Source organism: Elephantulus edwardii, unplaced genomic scaffold, assembly GCF_000299155.1.
Source record: "Elephantulus edwardii isolate Elephantulus edwardi_28Jun2011 unplaced genomic scaffold, EleEdw1.0 scaffold00193, whole genome shotgun sequence".
Taxonomy (NCBI): domain Eukaryota; kingdom Metazoa; phylum Chordata; class Mammalia; order Macroscelidea; family Macroscelididae; genus Elephantulus; species Elephantulus edwardii.
The window spans coordinates 2,446,694-2,457,067 of record NW_006399943.1 but is presented as its reverse complement, the minus strand read 5'-3'; the positions used below and the strand labels follow the sequence as shown (position 1 = coordinate 2,457,067).

At 48.3% G+C, this 10,374-nt stretch overlaps 1 protein-coding gene across 1 annotated transcript in view; it reads left to right on the top strand.

Moving 5' to 3' along the window:
- The window catches only part of PPP1R3D (protein phosphatase 1, regulatory subunit 3D), a 2,808-nt gene extending 2,131 nt beyond the window's left edge, over positions 1-677 (top strand). The window contains exon 3 of the mRNA XM_006896926.1: positions 3-677. Within this exon, the coding sequence (XP_006896988.1) occupies positions 3-677 (675 nt within the window). The remainder of the gene's footprint in view (positions 1-2) is intronic.
- Positions 678-10,374: the final 9,697 nt, after the last annotated feature.

Here is a 10,374-nt window from a genome sequence, read left to right as displayed (position 1 = left end):
TGCCCACCTCGCCCGAGCGCCGCCTGCAGGGCGCGGGGACCCCGGGGGCCGCGTGCCGCCCAGGCTGCAGCCGGCAGCTCCGCGTGCGTTTCGCTGACGCGCTGGGGCTGGAGCTGGCGCAGGTGAAGGTGTTCAGCGCGGGCGACGACCCTGCGGTGCCGCTGCACGTGCTGTCGCGGCTCTCCATCAATGCGGACCTGTGCTGCAGCAGCCAGGACCTGGAGTTCACGCTGCAGTGCTTGGTGCCCGACTTCACGCAGCCTGTCGACGCGGCTGACTTCGGCGAGAGGCTGCAGCGACAGTTCGTGTGCCTGGAGCGCGTCACCTGCTCAGACCTGGGCGTCTGCGGCACCGTGCGCGTGCGCAACGTGGCCTTCGAGAAGCACGTGGCTGTGCGCTACACCTTTTCAGACTGGCACAGCACGCACGAGGTGGCTGCTCGCTGGCGAGGGCCCGCGAGCGAGGAGGGGACCCACGACATCTTCGCCTTCAGTCTGCCGGTGCCATCTTTCCTACTGGCGCTGGGCTCGCGCATGCACTTCGCGCTGCGCTACCGCGTGGCGGGCACTGAACACTGGGACAACAACGATGGTCACAACTACAGTCTCACATGCCGCAGCCACGCGCTGCACATGCCCCGCGGCGAGTGCGAAGAGAGCTGGATCCACTTCATCTGAGCCAATCCCTAGGGGCCAGCTTCGCTTCCTGGGCACGTGGCCATGGTGGTCCCCACACCCCTTGAGCTGGGACTGCTTGGGGCGCAGTCCCCTGACCGTGGCCCAGCCTGCCTGCTATTTGTGTCATCTGTGTCCCTAGACCTCGAACGTCGCTTCTGGAGATCCAGTGGCCAATCATGTCCTGTACTGGGGAGGGTGGGTGGGCGCATGAGCGTGGCCACCACTCTCTCAGGAGGACCTGAGGTCTTCTGAATGTGCCTCTACAAACGTCACTTATCACCATTGCCATGCTGGGGTCCTGCGCCCTAAGTGGATACTTCCTCAGGACATTTGGGATATAATAAGCTTAAGAAGCCAGTGTGCTTTCCACTGTAAACAGAGTGCAGTGTGACCTGCCCTGCGGTCCCTCGAGGCATTCCAGTCGCAGTACCAGGAAAACCTGAGAGCCGGAGAGCTGCCAATGTCTCCAGCCTTCGAACATGGGAAACTATTAATAGGCAGGAAATGTGTGGCTGCCCAGTCACCACTCAGCCAGGCCTGGGCATGCAGGCTGCTCTGGCTAGCCGGCCAGCTCCGGCATCAACAGCTGTGGAAGCTTTCTCCGAGCCCAGCAGTCCCCTGTCTGCAGCCCACTCCCGGCCAGCCTTTCTCTCCTTTCTCTCCTGCGTGTTGGGTCATTATTTGCACCTTGTCATGTTCCTCCCTTTAGGCTGGAAAGAGCCTGGACGTGGTGGACCATTGCCGTCTGCCAGTGGAGGCGACTAGAGTTGCAGAAGCAGGCACCACCACCCATTTGGATTCCTGACCTCGGTGTGTTCTCCTGCCTGTGGCCAGTTGCAGCAGCCGTCTTTGCAAAGCTAAGCTACCTCCCGGGATGGACGGTGTTTTCAACATAGAGCACTGAGGGGAAAGAACCTACACGGCTTTCTGGGTTTTGATTGTTTTAAATTCTAGCTCTGTAGCCTGGTTTTCTCAGCTACCTTCTTTGTGCCTTCAAACTTCTTTTCTTTCTTTCTTTGAATCTGGTACATTTAAAATGTCAAATGTTTTTAACCTTCAACCAACAAATCGCAGCCATTGTTCTTTGCAAAGTGCCACAATTATTTAAGACTCCAGGCACAAGAGGAGTGGCTCCTCTGAGGGCTGGGTGTGGATAGTCTCGAAGGCCCTAGCATGGAGATGGGGGAGGGGGCGGAGCCAAAGTGAAGGGTCCTGTATTGATTTCTGACAGGTGAAGCCAGCAATGGAAGAGCTAACACTGGTGAATTAGATTTATTTTTATTTCATGGTAGTTAGCATTTGTTGATGCAACAGGATGTGGCTGGCTTTTTGACCAGTTTGTCTCTGATAAAGGCAACTTCTGCGTTTTTAAGATGGCAGGCAGGGGAATAGCCTTCCTGGTCAGAGAACACGAGGGTTTGACTTAAAACACTGTGGCTGAAATGAACAATCTCTGGCTGTTAGCACACTGCCCTTTATTAACATGCACAAGAGAGAAGCGTCTGGTTGTGTTTCTTGCTGTTTACCAAATGCAACAAGTAGGTCAGCAAGCTGTAGATGTTTGGCTTCCGCTTCACCCCAGCTCGGAGTGCAGGACTGTTGTCCATGCACGAGCTGTTGTTGAAAGACATGGAGAATCCCATGACCTGTGCAGAACTGCTTGCTGGAAAGGTCCTGGAAAAGCAAATGCTGTATCCTCAAGATTCTAAGAACCTCAAGGTGCCTTTTAAAATTACCAACTTTTTAAAATCTAAAGCTTAACTATACCTGCCTAGTTGATTTAAAGACAGCAAAGAAACAAATCGTGGATCAGCGTAAGAACTTTCAGATTCAGAAATGCAGTCATGTTGCTTAGATGTGAATATGTTCTGGTGGATTATGCAGGTACTGCACAAAAATACATCTGCCTGTATTTTAACGTTTTCAAGGTTGTCATTTCAAATTGACTCCTACTCGAGCATTAAAATAAATTATCTCTTTAGGGAAGAAAATGTGCAGGAATGCATGAAAACCCAACTTTTCTGTAAACTTTCATTACAATCACAATTTTTAAAAAGTCGGGGAAAAGAAAAAATCCCTTCCTGATGTTTTGTATTGGGGTGTGTGTGTGTGTGTGTGTGTGTGTGTGCTAATTATTAAAAGCTGGAGGGCACTCTGGTGGCCTGCTCCACAGGTAGTGTCTCTGCTCACCCAGAAGCTTGAATTCAGCTGTGGCTCCAAGGTAGAAAGATGGGTGATCTTGTTCTTTGTGATTGACTGCCTCAGAAACCACGAGAGAGTGGTCTATGAGTCGGTACTGAAGGGTGGAGGGACAGCACAGGAGATAAGACCCTGGATGAGATGAAATGGATTGGCACAATACCTGGGGCATTGGGGGTAGGTGTGTCGGAGTCAGTGAGACTGGCTCTGGACAGGGCAGGATTCAGAGCTACTGTACACAGGTTTGCTGTGGGTAACAGGTGACTTGATGGCACATAACAACAACATGAATCGGTTCTGACTAAACAACACAGAGTTACGGTGGCATAGTGCATAACGCATGAGGCTGCTAACTGAAAGATTGGTAGTTCAAATCCACCAGCTAGCTGTTCATGGGAAGAAGATGGAGAATCTCGTTCTATAAAGATTTACATTATTGGACACCCAGTGGGAGGCAGCTGTGAGTCCAAGAATACTCCATGGCAGCAGAAATTATGGAAATATTTTAGAATCATCTTGCCTTGTTTTAAGTGCATCTTGTCCTTTCTAAACCACTGCCAAATTCAGAGCCTGCTGTAAAGAAAAAACTTGCAGGATTGTTCCTCAGCTTCACCATGGGGGTGGGGGGGAAGCGGTCTTTGAAACACTTAAATACAATCCTGGAAGCAGAGGCCACGTTCCATATGAAGTAAGGGGTGGAGGTATAAAAGGGATAACAGCTGTTTCTTGAACAGAGCTTCACATAGTGTGTGTTGAATGATTTGTGTGTTCCTGCCTTTGCTCTGGACTGAGACTGTCAACCGAAGACAGGGCCTTGCACAAAGGGGAGGGAAGCTAACATTGTGTTAAGAGTTGGCTTTCTGTACAGGCCGTCCCTGGGTTACAAGACCCGTTCCAGAATGTGTCTTTAGGTCTAATTTGCAGGTAAGTGGGAACAGATGCGTACAGTTCTAATTTGTTTTTACTTCAGTACGTGAAGGCTTGCTGATGGGCTTAAGTATTAGGTTGATAATCAGAAAGTTGGCAGTTTGAACCTGCCATTCTCTCCTTAGGAGAAAGAGCCCACCAGCTCGGGGGGAAATGTGGTACAGTCAGCTTCCATGAAGGTTCACAGCCTCAGAGACTGTGGACTCTGACTTTTCTCTGTTCTGCAGGGTCCTTAGGAATCACCATGTTTGATGGCATTGGGTTAAGTTTGGTTTTAGTGTAAGAACTTCTGAAACCTTTTCAGTGACATGGAAACAGCATGTGCATCAAGTTGATGGTGGTGAAGACTTTGTTGTCAATACGGGTTGGTTCAGTCATTTCAAAATGCAGCCAAGTTGTTATCACGTGATCGGACAAGTATGTGTCTCCCATCAGTTGGATGTCTGCAACCCAGTACTTGGGGTAATTTATTTCATTAAAGAACAAAACAAATTGCTCTCCATTCAGAACTGACTTATAGCAGACCCTCCAGCAGATTTTAGGAGACTGTAAATCACCTTAGCACCCATCTTTCTCCCAAGGAGCAGATGACGGATTTGAACTGCCTGCCTCTGGCTTAGCAATGCAACTCCTTTCCTACCCACTAGGCAACTGGATTCTGAACAACACGCCACTTGGTACCTAATACCTCTACTTTCTCAACTGTAAACAGGGAAGCACGGAGATGTTAGGTCATTTGCCTCATGTCCCAGTGCGGGTAAGTAGGAAAGTCAGCCTTCAGAACTACAGCAGACTCACTGCCATGGATGGTAAGTGGGGATGTCCCCACCAGGGGCTGGTTAAGTCTGATGGAAAGCCAGGTTCTGACTGGAACTGATAGGTTCTCCTGACACCACAATGTAACCTTTTCTAAGCAGTCCAGGGGGGTTGCAGTCCAGATGGCTTCACTTAGTGTTTCCTTGTGTGTGGGTGGTGTGTTTTCTTCCAAATGTTTACTGCTGTTGGTGGAATCATACTGGGGGCCATCCCCAACAGGCACTCCTGTGTCTGATCTCATTGCTATAGTTACTGTATAGTCCATTTCCATGAGCTGTTGCTGGTCCATGACCTACTACGTAAAGCCTGATACCTTTCTCCAGCCTGTTTGATGACACCAAACATGTTGTGTACCTTGAGTCAGAATATCTCACAGCTGCCCGTTCAGCAGGTTTTCCAGGGTCAGTATGTCACAGGAGGGGAGCTAGCTGGTGGGTTCAAACTGGCTGTCTTTGGGTTTGTGGTGCAACTCCTTGTCACTGGGCTACTAGAACTCCCTTACAACAACATGTTGTTATGTGCCGTCGAGTCACTGGTGACTCATAGTAACCCTACGTATGAGAGCCCTAAACCCTGATGTATCCTAGGCCAACCTGTCTCAGACACACCTACTCCCATTACCTCAATCACTGAATCGATCCATCTCATCTCTCCTGTGCTGTCCCTCCATCCTCCCAAACATGATGTCCCTCTCCAAGGACCAGTTCCTTCTTGCAACATGCTCAAAGTATGTCAGACGAGGCTTCAGAATCCTTGTCTCCAAGGAGCAGCTGAGTTTCACCCTTTCCAGATGCACCTGTTTGTTCTCCTAGCAGTCCATGGTATATTCAACAACACTCTTCTCCAGCACCACAGTTCAAAGGGATCAATTCTCTATCATCTCTAGTCAGTGTCCAGCTCTCTGAAATATAGCACTCAATTATGAAGACGATGGCCTGCATCAGGTGCACCTTGGTCTCCAGCTTGACATTGTTGCTCTTCAGTACTCTGGAGAGGACCCTCACAGCTGACTTTCCCAATGCAATTCATCTCTTGTTTTCCTGGCTGCTGGAACCAAGAGTGTTGATTGTGGAACCAAGCAAACTAAAACTGTTAACAATCTCAATCTCTTCAACCATCCATAATGATGCTGACAATTGGCCCTGTGGTGAGAATCTGTTTTCTTGATGTTGAGCTTCAATCCATATTGAAGGCTGCAGTCTTTGACCTTCTGCAGCAAGCACCTAAAGTCCCCCTCGGTTTCAGCAAGCAGGGTTGTATCATCTGCATATCGCAGATCGTTGATGAGTCTACCTCCAATCCTGATGCCACACTTCTCATAGAGCCCAGCCTCCCAGATAATCTGTTCTGCCTACAGACTGAAAAGGTATGGAGACAGAATACATCCTTGGCAGACACCCCAATTTTGAACCATGCAGTGTCTCCTTGCTCTGTTCTGATGACTGCCTCTTGGTCCAAGTATAGGTTTCACATAAATGTTCTGGGATTCCCATTCTTCTCAGAGTCAACTACAGTTTGTTGTGATCCACACGGTCAAATGTCTTTGCATAGTCAATGAAGCACAGACAGACATTCCTCCGGTACTCTGCTTTCAGCTAAGATCCATCTGACATTAGCTATAGTATCCCTCATACCATGACCTCTTCTAAACCTAGCCTACACATCTGGCAGTTTTCTGTTAACATTTTTCTCCAAGTATTTTTGGATAATTTTCAGCAAAATTTTGCTTGCATGTGATATTAATGATATTGTTTGATAATTTCCACACTCTCTGTGGTTACCCTTCTTTGGAATGGGAACAAAATTGATCTCTTCCAGTCAGTTTTTCCAGCTGGCTGTCCTCGAGATTTCTTGGCACAACTTAGACCACATCCAGAACAGCCTCTGTTTTTTGAAATATGTAATTGCTTTGCCGTCAACTCCTGGAGCCTTATTTTTTGCCAATTCTTTCAGAGCAGCTTGAACTTCCTCCTTCATCACCACAACCTCTTGCTCATACGTTGTTTCATGAAATTTCTTCTGTGTCAGCCAATTTCTTTGGGTACAATGACTCTGTATACCCCTTCCATCTTCTTTTAATGCTTCTTGGATCATTTAACATTCTGCCCAAAGCATCCTTAAGTATTGCCACTCATGGCTTAAATTTGTTCTTCAGTCCCTTCAGCTTGAAAAATGCTGAGCGAGTTCGGCCTTTTTTATTTTGACTCCAGCTCTTTGCACATTTCATTATAACTTGCTTTGTTATCCAGAGCTGCCCTTTGAAATTTTCTGCTCGGCTCTTTTGTTTTTTTCCTTTAGCATTGGCTTCTCGGTACTCTAGTGCAATAGTCAGAGTCTCGTCTAACATCCATCTTGGCCTTTTCTTCCTCTTCTGCCTTTGTAATGACCTTTTGCATTTCTCATGGACGATATTTATATCGTCCCACAGCTCATTTGATCTTCGCTCATTGAGGTTCAAGGCCTCAAACCTGTTCTTGAGATGGTTTTGAAATTTAAGTGGGATGGACTTATGGTCAAATTTTGGTTCCTGTGGATTTGATTTGATGTCGTTCATCTTCAACTTGAACTTGCATATGTGTAGTTGGTCTGTTCCACAGTCAGTACCTGGCCTGGTTTTCACAGCTGATATTGAGCTTCTCCAGTGATTCTTTCCACGGATGTAATCTATTTGATTCCTATGCATACCATCAGGTGAAATCCATGTGTATAGCCTGCATTTGTGTTTCTTATAAAAGGTATTTGCAATGAATAAGTCATTGAGTGTGCAGAATTCTGTCATTATATCTCTGGCTTCATTTTTGTCACCAAGTCCATATTTTCCAGCTACTGATCCTTCTTCCCTGTTCCCAACTTTTGCATTTAAATCGCCCATTATTATCAATGCATTTTTATTGTGTGGTTGCTCGATTTCTGACTGCAGAATTTGGTAGAAATATATTTCCTCCTCTTTGGCTCTAGTTGTCGGTGCATATATTTGAACGATAGAGGTATTCACTGGACTTCCTTGTATGCGTATGGATATTATCCTGTCACCACATTGTTTTTACAATATAGAAAACAATACAAAAGGAGTCAAACATTTTTCTACTCTCTGCTAGGTCAGCAAGTGCAGCTTTTACTTTTGTGATGTGTTTTAGTAAGCTCTGCCTCCTCATCTGCTTTGTCAGGAAAGATGGAAGGGTGTTCAATCTGTTGCAGACAAGCTAGCTGTTGAAATGTAGTTGCCTTTTGAACAATGCAGTCAGTGCCCCCCCACCCCACCTCCATTACAGAGGATAATAGCTGGTGCTTGAACAACGTGGGTTTGAACTGCAGCAGCCCACTTAAACATGGGTTTTAATTTCCCCCCCCTTTTTTCTTGTGATATTTCCTTGCGTTCAAAGGGTTGTCATTCACCTCCTGGGTGGTGCATATGGAGAATTAGTAACACATCAAGTTTTCAGCAGGATGCTTGCAGATAGCAAGGGAATGAGGGAGGCTGCATGTGTAAATGGGTCACACAGTCCAAGCCCATGTTAATCAAGGGTCAGCTGTGGTTGGTTGGTACACAGAGGGAGGTGGAAATACCCTCCTGTTGATAGGTGCAGGACAGCTGGCCCTGATTCAGAATGACCCCAGGCACAGCAGAATGAAATGCCGTCTGATCCTGTATCACCCACACAATCCCTGCTATGCTTCAATTCACTGAAGCACCTGATGCATTTTTTAAAAAATTCTACATTATTTTGTGCCACTCATTGGCCTAATGGTAAGGAGTTGCACTGCCAGTCCAAAGTAACACTGTTCAAATCCACCAAATGCTCCAAAGGAGAAAGATGGGGAATTCCCTCCCAGGCGATTTAACAGCCTCTGAAAGCCCACTGTAGGGTCAACTGAGTCAGTTTCAGCACAACAGCATGTAATCACCACCACCACCACCTCATTAATAACATGTAAATGTCAAAAAAAATTAACAGTACTGGCAATTTCATCATGTAAGGTCCTTCCAGATTCCTTGCCTTGTACATTGTATCATATGTCTAATTGTCAGCTCTAGTTAAATACACACATACATATGTACATGCACACAAACTATGGAGCTCTGGTGGGCTAGAGACAAGAAGTTGCACTGCCGTACAGAAGGCACGCCACCAGCTGCTCTGTGGGAGGAGGACGGGCAGTCTCCTCCCATGTGATTAACTAACTGCCTCTGAAAACCTGCTGCAGGGTCAGCTAAAGGTGGATTCTCACTTTACAGTACGCACCATCAGTTTTAAAAATTAAGTTCAGTGAATACATCATTATCAAGAGCTTTGTAATTTAAGTCCCAGAGAGCCCTAGCCAAACAGAATATTAAATACACTGTGGAGAATCCACATTGTTGCACTGCTGTGATGTGCTTTGATCTTTAAAGATCCAGTTTTATCCTCGCCTCTTGTATCTTCCCCGCTTGCTCTTTCTACTGTGGTTAGTTAAAGCAATCCAATATTCAAAACAGTTGGTGACTTTTAGACAGGATATGAAGATGTTCTTAAAGCAGAATTTTTAAATTTGACTTGGCAACATCTGTGGGAAGTAGGATCCTGCACACTCTTGCCAAAGAAAGCCTGGTTTTGGAAATGTATCCAGCCCAAAGGTTATCATTTGCAAGGCTGTTATATGGCCTCCAGTGGGCACCCACTCATAGCTGACCCTCAAGCAGGAGTTTGCCCATTTTTCTCCAGAAGCCCAGGCCTTTGGGTTTACTGTGCAGTTGCATTTACAAAGTAAAGGAGTGAAGAGGTTTCTGGAAGGTGGGATTTGCAGTTGATAGTTTGTGTTAGTCAATCCTGTGCAGCGGCGTGACACTGACCCTTAGCATCATTCACAGCTGGTGTGAGGTACAGAGCCACCTTGTTTGTGAGAAAGAGGGGACCCACCGAGGGGGCTATGGGGCCCTTGCTGTACCCCCTTCTCAATGCTTCTCTCTCTTTACACCACGGGCATTGGATTTAGCAGGGAGAGCATTGAAGCAGGGCCTCCTCTAAAATGAAGAATGATAGTTTGTGGCAGTGTCCAGTGACAGCGACCTTCGTGGCCACATCCAGGGAAGCTGGGGTTCTGGCTGCGGGGCTGACTTTAGGGAGGGTGTCCGTGTCACGACCTGGGGTCTCCGGTGTCCATGCTCACGACCTGGGGTCTCGGGTGTCGTGTCACGACCTGCGGTCTCAGGTGTCCATGCTCACGACTTGGGGTCTCGGGTGTCCGTGCTCTCCATCTGGAGTCTCGGGTGTCGTGTCACGACCTGCGGTCTCGGGTGTCTGTGTCACGACCTGGAGTCTCGGGTGTCCGTGTCACGACCTGGGGTCTCCGGTGTCCATGCTCACGACCTGGGGTCTCGGGTATCCATGTCACGACCTGCGGTCTTGAGTGGCACGTGTGGCCAGTGACCCCAGCCTCGCTGCCCAGCCCTCCCAGGCGGTTTTGCGGAGACTCGGGGTGCTCCTCTCTGCCCTCCCCAGTGCGCCCCTCGACTGTCTGAGGATCGGGGACTGGAGGGTTACTGGGGGTCAGGCTGCAGGGTCCACATCGGGCTCTATTCCCTGGGTGGGCAGCAGGGATGGCGGCCCCCACTTTAGGGACAGACACCCCCAACTCGAGGAGGGACCAGAGTGACCAGATGACCACCCATGAGGGACCCCGAGTGACCAGACACCCCCCAACTCGAGGAGGGACTAGAGGTGACCACACGCCCCGACTCGAGGCAGACCGAGTGCTCGGCCCCTCCGCCCTCCCC